At 48.5% G+C, this 19,085-nt stretch overlaps 1 protein-coding gene across 2 annotated transcripts; it reads right to left on the reverse strand.

Annotated features, from left to right (window-relative positions):
- Nucleotides 1–341: 341 nt before the first annotated feature.
- Nucleotides 342–8,959, reverse strand: TMEM74B (transmembrane protein 74B). 2 transcript variants are annotated; one of them, XM_084848434.1, is made up of 2 exons: nt 8,674–8,959; nt 342–3,051 (listed from the first exon to the last, which is right to left on the reverse strand). In XM_084848434.1, exon 2 carries the CDS (start codon nt 2,827–2,829, stop codon nt 2,128–2,130), a length of 702 nt encoding a protein of 233 aa, XP_084704560.1. In that variant the 5' UTR covers nt 2,830–3,051; nt 8,674–8,959; the 3' UTR covers nt 342–2,127. The 2 variants fall into 2 exon arrangements, with proteins under 2 accessions (XP_084704560.1, XP_084704561.1); XM_084848435.1 differs by lacking the exon at nt 8,674–8,959 and having other exon boundaries at nt 342–2,869; nt 2,982–3,019.
- Nucleotides 8,960–19,085: the final 10,126 nt, after the last annotated feature.

The raw sequence follows: 19,085 nt of genomic DNA on the forward strand, positions 1-19,085 counted from the left end.
GCTATATCCTTCCTCAAAGTATCCAGACCCCATTTGTGATGGAGACAAGAATATCAAAAAGTGGAGCTAGAACATAACCCTGTACCAATTTCAAAGGGTTGTTGTATTTATAAGAAAAGGTTGAATTTAAAACATTCAAATTTTGATTTTAAAATCCAGTTTAGCAAGACACATTTAGGGTGCGATCCAATGCTGGCTGGGGAGTGCTGGGAATTGTAGGACTTTTTTTCTACCTAAACATGCATAGGATTGCACCCTTAAGCAACTAACTGCAGCTGGTGTGAAGAAATTCCGCTTAGGAGACTATTAGGAGAATAAAGTGGAGTTCAGAGTATAGATGAGGAGAATCAAACTTGGACAATGTGAATCCTCATCTCTGCAAGCAAATGGAAGTTAGAAGAATTTTCTTCAGATTTTTTTCCTCCCAAAAAATATTTACATCCCTAGGGCTGACTCTATGCATGCAACAGAAAAAGTTGGTAGGGTCCTGAGAAGGTGGAATGGAATGTACCATTTGAGACTGTAGATGAAAAACCACATTTAAGAAAAAAAAGAAAAAGACAAGCACAAAGAAGTTTAGGCTGGGCCAGAACCTTTCTCAAATGTGAACACACCAGCAGTCTGAAATGGTTCAGTCCATTCTACCACCTTGTTTTGCTGCACATGCAGATCCAACCCTTCAGTAGATCAATTGTTGCTCAAATGGTTTTTCTTATGCTCTCAGTTGTTTTAAACAAATGATGCTTCTTCCTCCCACTCCCAATTATAAGCAATTATAAAATTATCGGAAGTCCAGCGGGAGCTGGAAGATCTGGGGGCAACATTTACTGGAAAAACAAATGAGCAGAGCCATTGCACACAGTATTAAAAAGGCCACCTTCCTTTGGCTCCTTGAAACCTTGAATACTGAGTGATACGTATTTCCTGGTATGTGGCTGCACATTTTTACATTTGGCTGATTGCAGCATTTTCAATTAAAAAAAAATTACTGGCAGCCATACCTTTTCGAGGTCACCTTTTGTTTGGCTGTGGCTGAGTGTTTTCCATTTTTAAACTTCCTGCTGACACATTTTCCTTTACGTCGGCCACATGCTGGCCCTCATTAATATTTCATGTTTTTCATCGAAGATGTAATTTTATCCCCAAACTGCAGCAAAGGCTTTCAGCTTCAGCCTGGCAGGTGAACGAGCCACTCATTGATAAGAAAGCTGAATAACTGGAGGTTCCTTTGAAACTGCTGTTTGCATTGCATCTCTCCACAAAAGAGGCAGAAAAGTTGGGGAAGTGGCATTCTTGATCACTGAGACTGGAGAGTTGGGTTTGCTGGTGTTGGCTGTGTGCTGGCAAGGCAACCTGTCAGCTTTCCATCAACGTTTTGCTGCCATAATTGGAGTGTGTGCTACAAGGGCAACTGCCATGAAGAATAGAACGAGATTGTGAGGCTCGGGGAATGTGTACAAACTGCATCCTAGTTGGACATTTTCTGATATTTTGCTGGGAGGAGCGGGGGCTGAGCTTCAGTACTACACGCCTTCTAGGTGGAACTATTGCTAAGAGGTTTGCTGCAGAAAAATAGAGTAACCTAGCTCAAAGGTACAGGCCTTAAACTGCGCTTGGTGGTATAGAAGCAAGTTCAAAGAGGACCTCTGATATGTTACTTTGGCTCTGTTTCTTCAGCATAGGCTATTTGGTTGTATGTATGACAGTCACAAAGCTACAGGGGGCAGTATATTCCAGTACTGTACAAGGGCCTGTACTGTACAAGGGCTTGTAAGTTTTCTTTGAAATCTAGCCTCAGCGCTTCAGAAAGACATTTCTGCTCCCATTAAATATAAGGTCCTATTGGGCTTCCCAAAGTTTTATCACTGTGGACTTGTTTTGTGTTTGTTAGCAATAGAAGCTTGGTCCATGTGTGCCTGAGATATGATTAAAACAACTTCTGAGTGTGTCTTCCCTTTAGGAGGTGAAATCACAGTAATTTTCTCTCTCTTCTTCTTTGAGGTACAAAGTGATCCTTGAATACGAATGCTGAACTTTTCTTTTTCAATCCCAGAAAAAGCTTTCCTTGACCCCAGTCCTTTCAAGTAACGTTTGCAAGCAGGAAGGGCCAAATGTAATAGCTACCTATCAGCAGCTCTGGCTGACAGCTGTAGCTTCCGTCATCTGAATGACCTCATTCTCAACCAAGGTCTGTCCCCCTTCTCCATTAAGCTGCCTCATCCTCAGGTTTATAGATCCATACATCTTCCGGGGAGCTCTGGAGGCTGGGAATGTTCTTCTCCTGTAGAGCTCTCCTTTATAGATGGACACCATGAGGAGAACAGAGAGAAGCATCCCCCCAAAAGTCAACAGGCCCAAGCCTGCAATGATGCACTTGTCCAAATGGGAACCCAGGTGGGCATAATACATCTCCAGTCTTTCCATCTCCCTGGCAGACACTGTGTCGGGGTTGACCCGTGCCTCCCGGGGGATGCTGTAGGCAACAATCACTAGCAAAATGCCACTGACCAAGAACACTAAAGCCAAAATGAAGCCATAGTCCGCAGAGTTCCCAGTTGCATCTGACAAAGGGGCGTCCTCTGACCTTGGGGAAAAGTCTCCCCTAGGGGGCGCTGTGTGGTTCCTGGGGTTGCTTCTTGTGCCTTGGCCACTGGGGAAGGAGGTTTCTGCCTCCTCTTCTTCCTCTTCCCCCTCCCCCTGGTAAGAAGCATTCTCAATTCCAGAGCTGGGGACTGTCCATGGTGCTGAAGATCCCCCTTGCGGGGCCCTCCGGCTGGGCCTCGTGCCATTCCCCAAGACCGTCAGTTCCAGGGGCTGCAAGGACGCCATTGGGATGCAGTCCCCTGGGTCATCCCTGTCAGCACTTCATCTGCTGGGACAGAACAACAAATAAGACAAGCACCGAACTAATGAGAACCATGCGCACCATGGCTTTCATCCCCCGACTATTGGAGAGAGGCATCCCTGCCACGAACCCAGACCTTCAAGGGGTGCTTCTGTTCCTCCACTGAGATGTCTCCAGTTTTCAGATTGTTCCCGTGCCCATTGGACCTACAGCAGAAGGGGACATCAACACTCAGCTTCCATCATCTCTCAAATCCTGCACATTCTCAACAAATCCCCACCCAATTCTATCTCATATGACATCCAACAGCCCTTCAGAAAACAGTCTTTCAGTGCTTTGCTTTTGGAAAGTTTGGTGTTGCCTGTTGAACCTCTCAGGGCATATTGATGTCCTGAAATTGGGGGGAGCCCATCACCCCTCTAGGGAATTGGTTCCATTGTCCTTCTGCTCTAACCATCAAGATGTTTCTCCTAAAGTTCAACCAACATCTACCCTCCTATAACTTAATCCTACTAAGAGTAAGGTCAGAGTCTTTGCCCTATTCCATGTGATGGCCATTTGGGTATTTGAAGAGTGTTACCATGTTTCCCTCTCACTCCAGTCTTCTCTTCTCAAGTCTAAACTTCCCAGTTCTTTTGATCTTTTCTTGTAAGACGAAGTCCATGCATCTGGCTATCATTGTTGCTCTCCACTAAACACATTCCAATTTATCTATATCCTTCATAAAGCCTGGCACCCAGAACCGGACACAGACTCCAGGTGAGGTCTGACTAGTGCAGAATAAAGTGGAACTATTACTATTAGCCATGACTTGGAACTTATGGTTCTATTAATGCTGCCTAAAATTTGGAGGACCACAGGCATTCATACAACACAGCCAATACCCATAGATCACATTAGCTATCCCACCCAAATTGGGTGGGATAGCTAATACCCTGGAAGACAGAAACAAATTCAACATGATCGTGATAAGCTGGAGCGCTGGGCTGAAAAAAAACAGAATGAAATTTAATAGGGATAAATGCCAAGTTCTGCACCTAGGAAAAAGAAACCAAATGCACAGTTACAAGATGACTGATACTTGGCTCAACAATACCACAAGCGAGAAGGATCTTGGAATTGTTGTCGATCACAAGCTGAATATGAGCCAACCATGTGATGTGGCTGCAAAAAAGGCCAATGCTATTTGGGGCTGCAGTAATAGAAGTATAGCTTCCAAATCACAGGAAGTTCTAGGTCCCCTCTACTCCGCACTAATTAGGCCTCATCTGGAGTACTGTGTCTAGTTCTGGGCACCACACTTTAAGAAGGATTCAGACAAACTGGAGAGGATTCAGAGGAGGGCAACGAAGATGGTCAGGGGACTGGAAACAAAGTCCTATGAGGAGAGACTGAAAGAACTGGGCATGTTTAGCCTTGAGAAGAGAAGACTGAGGGGAGATAGGATAGTGCTGTTCAAGTACCTGAAAGGTTGTCATAGAAAGGAAGGCCAGGATCTCTTCTCGATCATCCCAGAATGCAGGACACGGAATAATGGGCTCAAGTGACAGGAAACCAGATTCTGGTTGAACATCAGGAAAAACGTCCTGACTGTAAGAGCAATATGACAATGGAACCGATTACCTAGGAAGGTAGTGGGATCTCCCATGCTGGAGGCATTCAAGATGAAGCTGGACAGCCATCTGTCAGAGATGCTTTGACTTGGATTCCTGCAATGAGCAGGGGGTTGGACTCGATGGTCTTATAGGCCCCTTCCAACCATACTATTCTATGATCATGAACCCACCTTTTCTGTGAAGTCTTTCTGTGAAGGCTTTGGGGAAACCGCTCAGTTCTTAATGATGCTGAAGTTGGGTTACTAGTTCCCAGTTCCTTATTCTTTTTTTTAATCTGTTTTGGCTATAATTGCCATGCAACGCTATGCTTGACAGTGTTCCACACCCACAAAAAGCTTTGTGCCAGACATGTGTCAATGCCATCTGATAGAGGACATTCTCTTCGGTATGTGGGTGCATCATTTTGGGTGGCCCAAAGCCTATTGTTCAGTGCACAGCCCCAGGTCTTTATTTGTCACTGGCATCTTGGGTCATCACACAATGTGTATTACACAAAAATTATTTCTTTGACTGGAGAACATAAGAAGGGCCTTCCTGGATCAGACCAAGGGTCCATCTAGTCCAGCCTTCTGTTCACACAGTGGCCAACCAGCTGCCTATGGGAAACCCACAAGCAGGACATGAGTGCAACAGAATCCTCCCACCCAAGTTCCCCAGCAACTGGTGTACATGGGCATACTGCATCTGATACTGGAGGTGGCATATAGCCATCAGGACTAGTAGTCATTGATAGCCTTCTCCTCCATGAATTTGCCTAATCCAAATTGGTGGCCATCACCACATCTTGTAGTAGTGCTGTGCTTACATTTCTACATTTTTTTCAACCATCCTCATTCAATTTCACAGAAAAGAAATTGCTTGCAAAAAGAAATTCAAAGGAGAAGAACATTTCAGAGAAATTCTCATGAGTTGGGTTCAGGTTTCTTGTGCTTCCCTTACTTAGGAGGTGGCAGAGGAGAGTGTACAGGTGTCTTGTCTTCCACTGTACAACCATCTCTCCGGCAGCTTGTAACATCCTTGGCTTCCTGCACTTCAATCAAAGCCCACGGGAAGGCACCATGAGGTGACTCCTCCAGCTGGGTTTTTTTCAGATCAGGAAGCACAGGCAGCCTGGGAGGCTGCAGAGCAATGGGGAGATGTGTAACAGAAAGAAAACACACACACAGCGCCCTCAGCTGCCTTGCAGTGATTGGGTAAGCTCAAAAATGCCACAAAGATAAATTATAAAACACCCTCCATCTGTGCTTTGTAGCAGGCATCTTTCATTCCATTGTGCACTCATTGACAGAATCAGATCTTTCTGTAACCAGAATGTTGTTCTACTTGCACTAATTTGCATTAGCACTACTTTGCTCTAGTGCAAAAGTGCTAATGCACATTCATCAATGTGGATTCATGCTAATGTGCATTAGTGCAAATCCCCCCCCCCCGTGAAAAACCACAGAACCCACATGACTCATAAAAAGCTGGTCCAGTGCAGAATACACAGGTTGGATTCATAGAAATCTGAACTCAATCTGTTGCGGATTTGTCTGACATCCCCAGGTAGAACAATAGAAGCCTCTTTTATGGGGGAAACTGGAAAACGTTCAGGAAATTGGAGGACAATATTGTCACAGCACTTGCTCCACCTCTTCCCTGGAGCCAGACACAACACTATTTATTTTATTTTTATTTATTTATTGCATTTCTATACCACCCCATAGCCAAAGCTCTCTGGGTGGTTTATGCTACCCACCTCGCACCTGCAATGTGGTGGATGCAAAATGGGGCCCAGTCTGCCAACACAGTTGAGGCTTTTTCCACTTGCAGTGGCAGCACACACACAAAACCCTCAGGGGAAAAGAAGATAAAAGCTGTGCTACAACCTGGCCAACGGTGAGCCCTGCCTGCGAGAAACTGCTGGAGAATTTCTCCTTCCCCTGTAGAAATTTGGTGAAATTGTCTCCCTAATTTATCTGCCGCAAAATAGGGTGGAGAATTTCAAGAGTCCATTGGTGCACAGCTCTGTCTTGTGGTATCACTGCATCTTGTGGTGATTGTGTGTGTGTGGGGGGGGGTGTCTTGAAGGGGGCAGTCTCCTGATCATAAAGATCTATGATAGCTCTAAGCTTAGTTTGGGGGTGCAGGGTCTTTTAAACATCAGGTCCTTGTTCGCTTTACAGACTGAGCTCTCTTTCAGCATTCCAGGCAAATCAGGAACTGAGAACTATTAACCAACTTGGCCATTGTCAGTTCTTACCTGCAAACAAAACAGAGCCTAAGTTTCACTGCATCTGGCCTCGCCTCTCCAACATCTACCTGTTTCTTCCTCTCACCTCACCCTTCCCTCTCATCGCTATTGAAATACAGGTTGCACGCTCCTTGGGGCAGTGGTGGCTCACCTCTCCTTCCCTTGTATCATCCCGTAAAGCACATATTCATGATACAATCCACGCTGCTAATGAGACAAACAGCGGGGCAAGTGTTTGACACCAGGGGTGTCGTCACTGTTGTTCTTCCTCCATGGAGCTCAGGGAAGCATCCCTGGTCGTCACTTTTTGTCCTCAGGTAGGTTAGGCCAAGGGATCCCCATGGGCCCAAGGTCACCCAAACAGCTCCGTGGACTGAGTGGGGATTAGAACAAGGATCTCCCAGGTCAAAGTCCAGTGCCATCTGTTCTACTAGACTGGCTTTCCTGGGGTATCCCTAGAAATTTGGGGTCATCCCTCCAGATGTGAAGAAAGTTCCAGCCTCTGACTCCTGCTCCTGGTGGGGCTGGCCTTGGTCTGCCCTTCGGCAGTCTGTCCTATGTGCCCCTGCCTTGGTTGCCCTGCCACTGTTGCTATCCTGCCGTTGCTCGGGTGTGCCAGGAGGACAGAACATCTGCCTGAAATACCACCTCAGTGGGGGTGCGGGAAAAAGGTTAAACAAATTGATATGAAGAAAGCAGCTGAGTAAACACCTCTTGCCAATAGTTCTGCAATGTAAAGGTCACCAGAAAAGGAGATGCCAGAGTCAGTCTCTCTCTCTCTCCCTCTCTCTCTCTCTCTCACACACACACACACACACCAGGCATCATAAAAATAATAGAAGTTGTAGGCAAGCAAACATAATAGCTGGGTGTACTGTAGAATCAGTACATAGGGACACACAAAAGAAGACGGGGGGTGGGGCTGGAGAGAAATAATCGCAGGTCAAAGCCCTGCCCCTTATTCACACAAACGCATCAATACATATGGGGCACGGTCCTGCAAAAATCAATCACTTCTAAGTCTGTATACACACACACACACACACACACTAATAAACCCACTGGGACTTACATCTGAATAAATATGCCTAGGATTGAGCTGCCCATCTCACTGAAAGAAATAGAATGGGACTGAGTTGTGAGTACCTTTTGCTGGTTTGGGACCACTCTGTACATCATTGGTTTTTGTCCTCACCTTCCCACCGTTCTCTCTCATTCAACACACACGTTTACACACACACACACACACACACACCTTTTCCATCGTGTGGATTCTCCTCAACCTGAAAAACACCATGGCTATGCATCAAGCAATTACTCCCTTTCTCCCACCCGCTCTCCTTAACACTGCAGCCCACAAAACAGCGCAGGAAATGGTCTGGGGGCACCTGATGCTGTGCTGCTTTTTTGGAGCTCATCAGTACCAGGCCGAGAGGCCACTGAGCCCCAGAGAAGCTCGCTGAAGGGAAAGCGCAACCCACGTTTTCAGACAAATACAGCGGCAGGAGTAGCGCTCTCCCAACGCGACTGAGGGATGGTGAGTGTTACTCCAGGGCCGCTCCTCACGCCCTTCAGGCAGGCAAGGGAGGAATCCCTCTGTTGCAGCCGCCTCCAGCCTGGCGCCCTCCGGGTGTGTTGGACGGCAACTCCCATCTTCCCCAGCCTGCGTGGCCGTTGGCAGGGGAGTTCCCGTCCCACACATGCGGAGGGCGCCAGGCTGGAGGCGGCTGCTCCTTCTCCAGCTACCTGTTTCCGCCCTCCCCACCCTGCCTGGCTATTCCGTGGCATCCCGGAGGGTCGCCTTTCTTCCACGCGCCCATGGCTCCTACATGCATCGCAGGACGACCTCAGAGCAGCTTTGCTCTCCCCCCCCCCCGCGCCCCCAGGGAACATTTGCTTACAGTGCAGGCAGCCATGGAGCCCCGAGGCCTGGCTGACGGGCCTCCTCCCTCCTTGCCTCCGCTGCTCCGTCCTCCTACCTGTCCTTGCCCGGCCGGCCGGCCTGGCTGCCTGGGGGCGCCTCCTGCCCGGCTGGAGACATGCGGCTGGTCCTCTGGCTCGAGGCGGCCGCTGCCGCAAGCGACCATGGACGCGGCTCGCTCGCTCGCTGCCTCGTGGGGCTCCTCCTCCTCCTCCTCCTCTTCCTCCTGCGATGGTCGCGGCTCGGCCAGCCTGGAGCGGCGGAGCTGGGAGGGCGGCGGAGGCGGGCGGCTGGCGGGGCTTCTCAACGCGGGAGAGGCCCCGCGCTAAACCCCCTGCCGCGGCGCCCCCTGGCGGCAGCTCCGCGCACTGCGGGCATCGCCGCCCGGCTCCGGCGAGCGCCGCTGTCCTTTCAGCACCACGGCTGGCCGCGCTTCTGGGCTCGGGGCTGGATTGGGGGCGGGGGGCGGGGGCGGCCCCGCCCCTCTCCCCTCGCCCTCCCCCTGCCCGCCAACAGGGCTTCGCAGCCCGCGTCCTCTGCCCCTTCGCGATGCAGCCCCCCCAACGGAGCGGGGGCGGGTCTCTCCGCCTAGGCTCGCGCTAAGGACTCCCCCTCCCCAAGGGAAGAAGCGCGGGGGAGGGGGGACGACACAGCCCGGCCGCGGCCCCGAGGCGGCAGCGCGACGGCCCAGTGGAGCGGCGAGCGCACCTGCTGCGGTTCCGAAATCACGAGCGCGCGCGCGCGCGCCCGCCCCCGCTCCAGAAGCCCCTCGGGGAGGAGGGGAGGGGAGGGGAGGGGAGGGAAAGGGGGGCGGAACCGCCTGTTGCGGAGTCCCCAGCCCGCAGCCCCCCGGGAGCCAGCTGGGAGGGAGGGGGCGGGGCCGGGCGGGCCGCGGCGGGGACCCGTCTCGCCTCCGCCAAGGCGATGGCTGCTGCAAGCTGCAGGCGAAGGCGGGGTCTCCCCCTCCCCGCGCAGAAGGAAGGCACTGGAAGAGCGCCCTCCCGACCCGCGCCGCCCGGCTCCGAGCCAACGCGGAGCAGCGACGGGCAGAGCCGGAGAGGCGAGGCGAGGCGAGGCGAGGCGGCGCAGCCCAGTGCGGGCCCATCCTCGCCGGAGCCGTCTGGGGCCGCGGAAGGGAGGGGCCGGGAGAGGCGAGCAAGGCCCGCGCGGGCAGGCGGGCGGGGCGGGGCGGGGCCGGGGGCTCCCGCGCTGCTGCGGGAGCCGACAAGCCCTGCCTCTCTCCGGAGGGCTGCAGCAGAGACCCCGGGCAACACCCTCCGGAGTACTTCCCGAGGGTGGCAGGTAGTTCGAAACACACACACAGTACATGTAATTAGGGTGTTGAATTGGTTTTAATTGGCTTTAATGTTTTATCAAAGCTTTATATAGATGTTTTACAATTAAAATACATAATAATTGCCCCTGCAATTATTGCAGGGGGAATTATTGAGCCCCTGCCAAAGGAAGTGAGGCGGGTGGCTACTAGGAGGAGGGCTTTTTCTGCTGTGGCACCCCAGCTCTGGAATGAGCTCCCTAGTGAGGTTCGCCTGGCGCCTACATTGTATTCCTTTCAGAGCCAGGTGAAGACCTTTTTATTTTCCCAGGCATTTTAGCATTTTAGCTTTCTAAACTTTTAGCTTTGCTGTTTTAAATCTGTATTTTAAACTCCTGCACTGCTGCTAGGTTTTATTATGGTTGTATTGTTATATTGTGGTTTTAATGTTCAATATATTTTAAGTTGTTTTATTGTGTGCTGTTTGGTTTTAATTTTTGTGAACCTCCCAGAGAGCTTCGGCTATTGGGCCATATAGAAATGAAATAAATAAATAAATACAATTGCTATTTTAATGTATTTCAGAATGTATCCTAATGTATTCAGTTTTCTTGCACACTGCTTAGAGACGTTTTTAAATATGTTCTGTTGTATATCACTCTATTAAATAAATACAGAGAGAGAGAGAGAGAGAGAGACAGAGACAGAGACAGAGAGAAACAGCAGCGCCCAAACTGGGGATGCTGAGCCTCAGCACCGGGACCAAATTCAGGTTCCAACCCAGCCTTCTGGAGTTCCCCAGGTGGCCACGCCCTTGGTTCCGCCCCCTTACCTCCCCCCATCGCTTCCTGACTTTTGCACAGCTTTATTCTCATTCTTAATGGTCGAATTGCCCCCCCTCCCCATGGCTTTGTTACTGCTGGTCAGAGCTTTAAGCAAAAATAGGCTGGGGGGTTGGCCGCACCCCTTTAGCCTTCAGCCCCGACTTCAGCAAAGGGGGCAGAGCCGTGCCCACTGATGTCATCCAGCCCGCAGAGGACATGGTGGGGGGCAATTCAGGCCCCCACCCACCTTTTCCACTTCTACACCTCAAGGTACCCCCCATCTAGTGCTGTTTGTTTTATTACAACTATTTCACATGTTAATTATTTCATCCCACCATCCCCAAAACACTCTGGGAAATAAGCAAAATGGATCATTATCCTGCAGAGTAAAAGGAAACCAGCTATTGATCATACACATATAAGAAGAGCAAAATGAGGGCATTATGTTTCTCATGGTGGCCCACCAGATGCTTCTGCTATGCCCCTAGCCGGGCATGCATCCCTGCCCCACTGTTTGCCCCTAAGCAATTGGTAGTCAGGGAACATGAAGGGGTTGCTTTTAGCCCTTATAGCCAATAGCCATCCACAGACCTGCTTCTCTCTCTCACTCCATGATGCCATCTTGTGGCAGTGAATGCCCTGGGTCTGCCTCCCCAGCCTGGAGCCCTCCACATGTGTCGGACTGCAAGACCCATCATTCCCACCCAGCACCAGGTTGGGGGACACTGCTCTAAGAACATCAGAAGAGCCCTGCTGGATCAGACCAGGGCCATCTAGTCCAGCATTCTGTTCACACAGTGGCCAACCAGCTGTCAACAGGAACAACACACAACACACTCCAAGTTCATTCTGTGCTGGGTTCAGGAGGGCATCCTCTCCTTCATCCTGCATCAGTTTCTGCAAACAGTTTCACTGGGCAGCTTCAAGTTCTAGAATTTTGAGAGAGAAAGAAAAATGGCTCCCTTTTCCATTCCTCCACATGGCGTGTAATTTTATGCACCTCTGTCACGTCCCCACCTACTCCTCTTTCTTCTAAGCTAGAGTTGTACCCCAGCCTTCTCCAACCTGGTACCCTCCGGAGGTACAGACTGCAACTCCCATCACGCAGTCCGATATCTCTGGAGCGGACCAGGTGGGGGGAAGGCTGTCGCCACTTTTCCTCATGGGGAAGGTGCGCCAGTCCCATGATCGTTTTGGTCCCTTTGCTACACCTTTTCCAGCTCTACAGTATCTTTTTTGAGATGGGCTGACCACAACAGCCTCCAGTATTCCAAATGTGGCCTGCACCGTCAATTTTGTGTAAGTGCCTCGTGATACTAGCGGTTTTATTTTCAATCCCTGATCATCTCTGGCACAGAAACTAGCCATTTTCAAGGCTGCCACACAATGGGTTGTATCCAATGTTAGTCCTACTTAGATCAGACCCATTGAAATGAATGGAACTTCAACCTAAGTAACACTGGATACAACTCAATGAGTTGATGTTTTTAATTGAACTATCCACTGTGAGTCCAAGATCTCTTTCCTTGTCAGTCCGTCAGTGCATATATGAAGCTGGCAAATTTGTTAGTCTTATCAAAACTGTACTTTTTCTTATTTGCTTTCTTTGCAATTGCTAGCTAAGGAGGTAAACAACCCCACCACTACCCTAAAATGTGCTTCAAATTTCCCTTCACACCAAACTTCAGTAGCACTCCTACTGGCAATTCTATTACTTGTTCTTTGACAAGGAAGGAGGAGAGGGGGATATTTATTTATTTATGTATTGATTTAGGGCGCAATCCTAACTAGATAGGCAGCCACCTCCAGACTTGGAGGTGACTGCCTATCCAAAGCAGGGCAGGAGAAGCACAGAGGGGATTGTTCCCTCCATGCTTCTCCTGCCCTGCATTTGTGGCTAGACAGCCAATTGCAGCTGTCTAGCTGCGGGAGCACGGAGCAGAGAAGGAGGCTGCTGTACGATGCTCTCCCCGCCCTGGAACGCCCCCAGCCACGCTCCTTTCCAGCCGCTCTGCACTCCTCTTGCGAGCGCAGAGGATGGGGATGTTCCACGCTGCCTCCAAGGCAGTGTGGAAGTGGGGGGAGGTCGGTTCTCCAGGAACCGACCTTGGAGCATGGGCTCCGAGGTCAGTTCCTGGAAAAGTCCATATCCTATGGCCATCTAGCCACTGTCTAGCCATAGGACTGCTCCCTCCTTGTACTTTTGTGCCACTTAATATCCTAACATTTCTAAGCAGTTTACATTATCTTCTATATATATAAAAGTCAAAAATTGTGTGTGGGTTTGTGTGTTTGTGGCTGGCTGCACGGCCATCTGTAATGCAGGGAATAAGGGGGAGCTACCCTGGGTGTAATCACACTGTAGGGGCCCACTGAGCCTGCCATTTGGGCCCTACAGTTGCTGCCCCTTTTACTTCACATTCTCACTTGCCAGAGTGTATGACAGGAGTCACTGGGTTGCATTATTACTTTGCTTATACTTCCCCTTACTAACAAGTACACCCCCTCAACCATGGTGCAGGCCAGGTTTCTGATTTCAGCTACCAGTCATCCCATTGGCCATCTTTCATTCTATTGGTCTCTCTCCCATTCACTCTGACTTCCTTCACCTTGGATTGGCTGGCTGCCGTTTCTTCCCTCCCCTTTATTCACGGTTTCTTTTCTGACTGTGGAGAGCATTTAGTTTCTCTCCCCTATTCCTGCAATATCCAGCAAGGAAGCCTCTGTTGAACACTTTAATAGTGGTATGAGATTCAGTCTCCAGCAAAGGAGATCATTACCTTGTCGTGGTGCTGGAACTTGAGCACCTCAATGACATCATGAGCTAAACCATGAAGGGACACCCAAGACGGGAAGGTCATGGCAGAGAGGTCAGACTAAATACGATCCCTGGGGAAGGAAATGGCAACCCACCCCAGTATTCTTGCCATGAAAACTAAATAGATCCGTACAACCAGAGATATGTCGGTATACCATCGGAAGATGGGGCTCCCAGGTCGGAAGATGGTCAAAATGCTACTGGGGAGGAACAGAGGAGAAGTTCAACTAGCCCCAGATGTGATGATGCAGCTAGCTCAAAGCTGAAAGGACGGCTAGCAGCCATTGGTGCTGGTGGTGAACGACGAATCCGATATTCTAAAGATCAACACACCATAGGAACCTGGAATGTAAGATCTTTGAGCCAGGGCAAATTGGATGTGGTTATTGGGGAGATGTCAAGATTAAATATAGACATTTTGGGTGTCAGTGAACTGAAATGGACTGGAATGGGCCACTTCACATCAGATGACCACCAGATCTACTACTGTGGACAAGAGGACCACAGAAGGAATGGAGTAGCCTTCATAATGCATAATAAAGTGGCTAAAGCAGTGCTTGGATACAATCCAAAAAATGACAGAATGATCTCAATTCGAATTCAGAGTAAGCCATTTAACATCACAGTGATCCAAATATACGCCCCAGCCACAGATGCTGAAGAAGCAGAAGTAGATCAGTTCTATGAGGATCTGCAGCACCTACTGGATAGTACACCAAACAAAGATGTTATTTTCATTACAGGAGACTGGAATGCAAAGGTGGGTAGTCAAACAACACCTGGAATTACAGGCAAGCATGGTCTGGGAGAACAAAATGAAGCAGGACATAGGCTGATAGAATTTTGCCAAGACAACTCACTGTGCATAACAAACACCCTCTTCCAACAACCTAAGAGACGACTTTATACATGGACTTCACCAGATGGTCGACACCGAAATCAGATTGACTACATCCTTTGTAGCCAAAGGTGGCGGACATCTATGCAGTTGGTAAAAACAAGACCTGGAACTGATTGTAGTTCAGATCACAAACTTCTTATTGCACAATTTAGAATCAGACTGAAGAGAACAGGGAAGACCCACAGATCAGTTAGATATGAGCTCACAAATATTCCTAATGAATATGCAGTGGAGGTGAAGAATAGATTTAAGGGACTAGATTTAGTACATAGGGTCCTGGAAGAACTATGGACAGAAGTTCACAACATTGTTCAGGAGGCGGCAACAAAAAACATCCCAAAGAAAAAGAAAACCAAGAAGGCAAGATGGCTGTCTGCTGAGACACTGGAAGCAGCCCAAGAAAGAAGGAAAGCAAAAGGCAACAGTGAGAGGGGGAGCCCAATTAAATGCAAAATTCCAGAGGTTAGCCAGAAGAGATAAGGAATTATTTTTCAACAAGCAATGAGTGGAAGTGGAAGAAGATAATAGAATAGGAAGGACAAGAGACCTCTTCCAGAAAATTAGAAACATCGGAGGTAAATTCCAGGCATAAATGGGTATGATCAAAAACAAAGATGGCAAGGACCTAACAGAAGCAGAAGAGATCAAGAAAAGGTGGCAAGAATATACAGAAGATCTGTATAGGAAGGATAATAATATCGGGGATAGATTTGACCGTGCGGTCAGTGATCTAGAGCCAGACATCCTGAAGAGTGAGGTTGAATGGGCCTTAAGAAGCATTGCTAATAACAAGGCAGCAGGAGATGACGGTATCCCAGCTGCACTGTTTAAAATCTTGCAAGATGATGCTGTCAAGGTGATGCATGCCATATGCCAGCAAATTTGGAAAACACAAGAATGGCCAACAGATTGGAAAAGATCAACTTATATCCCCATACCAAAAAAGGGGAGCACCAAAGAATGTTCAAACTATCGAACACTGGCACTTATTTCACATGCCAGTAAGGGAATGCTCAATATCTTGCAAGGTAGACTCCAGCAATTCATGGAACGAGAATTGCCAGATGTACAAGCTGGGTTTCGAAAAGGCAGAGGAACTAGAGACCAAATTGCCAATATCCGCTGGATAATGGAGAAAGCCAGGGAGTTTCAGAAAAACATCTATTTCTGTTTTATTGACTATTCTAAAGCCTTTGACTGTGTGGATCATAACAAATTGTGGCAAGTTCTTGGTGGTATGGGAATACCAAGTCATCTTGTCTGCCTCCTGAGGAATCTGTATAACGACCAAGTAGTAACGGTAAGAACAGACCACGGAACAATGGACTGGTTTAAGATTGGGAAAGGAGTACGGCAGGGTTGTATACTCTCACCCTACCTATTCAACCTGTATGCAGAACACATCATGTGACGTGCTGGGCTTGATGAAGCCAAGGCTGAAGTTAAAATCTCTGGAAGAAACATTAACAATCTCCGATATGTAGATGATACCACTTTGATGGCTGAAAGCATGGAGGAGCTGAGGAACCTCATGATGAAGGTGAAAGAAGAAAGTGCAAAAGCTGGGTTGCAGTTAAACCTCCAAAAGACCAAGATGATGGCAACCAGCTTGATTTGTTGTTGTTGTTGTTCAGTCGTTCAGTCGTGTCCGACTCTTCGTGACCCCATGGACCATAGCACGCCAGGCCTTCCTGTCCTGCGGTCTCTCCCGGAGCGTGCTCAAGTTCATATTCATTGCATCCGTGATGCTATCTAGCCATCTCATCCCAGCTTGATTGATAACTGGCAAATAGAGGGAGAAAATGTGGAGGCAGTGACAGACTTTGTCTTTCTAGGCGCAAAGATTACTGCAGACGCTGACTGCAGCCAGGAAATCAGAAGATGTTTACTTCTTGGGAGGACAGCAATGACAAATCTTGATAAAATAGTGAAAAGCAAAGACATCACACTGACAACAAAGGTCCGCATAGTTAAAGCAATGGTGTTCCCTGTAGTAACCTATGGCTGTGAGAGCTGGACCATAAGGAAGGCTGAGCGAAGGAAGATAGATGCTTTTGAACTGTGGTGCTGGAGGAAAATTCTGAGAGTGTCTTGGACTGCAAGAAGATCAAACCAGTCCATCCTCCAGGAAATAAAGCCAGACTGCTCACTTGAGGGATGATATTAAAGGCAAAACTGAATTACTTTGGCCACATCATGAGAAGACAGGAGATCCTGGAGAAGATGCTGATGCTAGGGAAAGTGGAAGGCAAAAGGAGGGGCCGACCAAGGGCAAGATGGCTGGATGATATTCTGGAGGTGATGGACTCGACCTTGGGGGAGCTGGGGGTGGCGATGGCCGACAGGAAGCTCTGTCGTGGGCTGGTCCATGAAGTCACGAAGAGTCGGAAGCAACTGACCGAATAAACAACAATGAGATTCAGTGTGGATTATATTGTAGTAGTGCTTACAGATTCAGTCTCTTGCATTTTTAGTAGTGTTTTTTATTCAATCTGCTCATTATAATTGTGCTTTTTTATCAAGTCTGGTGGATTCAACTTTTCACCTTTCTTATGGGGCCTTTCCGAGAAGCGTAAACCTACCTTAATGTGTTTCTAACAAATAGTGCCTTTGACAAAATTACATCCCAGGCAATGCTAGGTATATCAACTAGTAAATACATATAATACAATGGAAAAACTAATGGAAAAACAATATACAATAACAAATACATTACAGCATTACAACAAGAACAACAGTACAACAGAGCAAGGGCACAGTCGATTACAATTGTCAGAGAAATCTTCCTCAGGCTTGATTTTATTCATCATTTTAAAAGAATGTTGTCAGGACATGCAAAAATAAAAAGCCTCTCAATAACATACGTGGATCATGTTTAGAGTCTCAATAAGGCAAGGTTTGGAGTTTTGCCACATGTGAAAAATGCACAGAGACTTATTTATTTAGGGACAATTTCTTATTGCCCCTCAAAGACAGTGACCAGTGCCTGGAGGCTGGACTCTCCTTCCATTGCAAAATGTGCTCTGCCAAGGAGGTAGTTGCCTCAGCATCTGCTCTCCCTTCTTGCAAATTCACTCATTCGCAGACATTCTGTACTTGCTGTTCCAGCCATGACAAAACTAGAGCAGGAGTTTGAAAAGGCGACAGCAACACACAAACAAATGAAAAGGCTTCACACCATCATGACAGCCGTGTGTGGCAGGGTTCCCTTGGAAACGCACCTCTGAGCCTCACAACAGGCCATCGGAGCCTGTCAAGATGTGCACGAATATTTTCTCCCCAGAGCTGTGAAAATATCACTGTAGCTCGAAACATAACAAAGTTGCTTTATGCCAGGTGTGGTTTTTGTCCTTGTAACCCGGCGTTGGGAAAGGGGCTCCATGGCAGAGGAACTCTGCGAGCAAAAGGTCCCAGGCTCAATCCCTGACATCTCCAGGTAGCACTGGGAAAGGCTCCTGTCTGAAACCCCGGAGAGCTGCTGCCTGTCAGTGAAGGCCCCCTCTCAGTGGAGGCTGGGGGCTCTGATTTCAGTGGGGCTGTGTTTCCATTCTGGGTTTTAGTCAGAACCTGCCAGAACTCTAAAGGAGCTATTGGAGGTGCTGAACCTATTTAGGGGCTAGGTTCAGCACTTTGGATAGCTCCTTGAGAGTTCTGGCTGGTTCTGACTGAAACCCAGAATGGAAGGACATTCTGAATGATGGGAATTGCAATCCAAGACATCTAGAGGGCACCACCTTGGGAAAAGGCTGGGATACAGCTTCACCTGGCAGGTGAAATGTAATTGTAATGCTAGCAGCTGTCACTACAATGATAGCAATCTACTCCATCTAAGGTCAGTCTCTGTCTCTCGAGATTTCCAAAGGAAAAAGTATCTGCAAAGGTCACTTTCCTCAGCACTGGACTTCCTTCCACCTCAGTTCTCAGGGGACACTACCATGGCAGTGTCCCCTACCATTAAAAAAATCCACTACCATTAAAAAAAATAAATTCAAGGAGGATAGGAAAGCCTCCATGTTCAGTGGCAGTACAGCTTTGAATACAAGTTGCTGTGTGTAGAGGGGCATATCCATCATATCCCTTAGGTGAACGTTGCAGTGCCATGTTCTTGGGCATTCATGGAGACAAAGTGCTGGAGCAGATGAGTCTTTACCCTCAGGCTGCCAACGTTTTCAACTGGTCCATGTAGCTCTGCATTTAACAGCAGTTTGATTTACAGACATCACACGCATATTTTTCTGAGCCGAGAAAAAGCTTCGCCAGCTGTTTGCTGCAAAATCAAGCCACTGTTAAAGGCAGAGAAGCAACCCGGGGAGGTTCCTCTGATCAGGTGGCAACCCCAGTTTGCTCTGATCCAGCAAGGGGATGCCTACATTCTCATGCCTCCTGGCTCCGAGTTCAAACCTTTGTCCGGCGCATGCAAAGGCTCTGACCGCAGCCAATCTCACCTAACGCTCTCTCAAGCCAACTGCGATTTATGCGGTGCCTCGGCTTCTGCTACTGAGCTGGAGAGGAAAATGTTGCCATCAGCATGGCAAGCGCCTTCTGCTACGTCTCCCACCTCCGGGGGCCTTGTGCTTTCCTGGAGAAGCAAAGGAGGGACCCAGCTGTTGATCAAAGGAAGGATCCAGCTCCTTGCTTGCTTGTTGCCTTCTCC

The sequence above is a fragment of the Heloderma suspectum genome, chromosome 4 (assembly GCF_057233095.1).
Source record: "Heloderma suspectum isolate Gila_16-S chromosome 4, 16-S_ref, whole genome shotgun sequence".
In the NCBI taxonomy this organism is placed as follows: Eukaryota; Metazoa; Chordata; class Lepidosauria; order Squamata; family Helodermatidae; genus Heloderma; species Heloderma suspectum.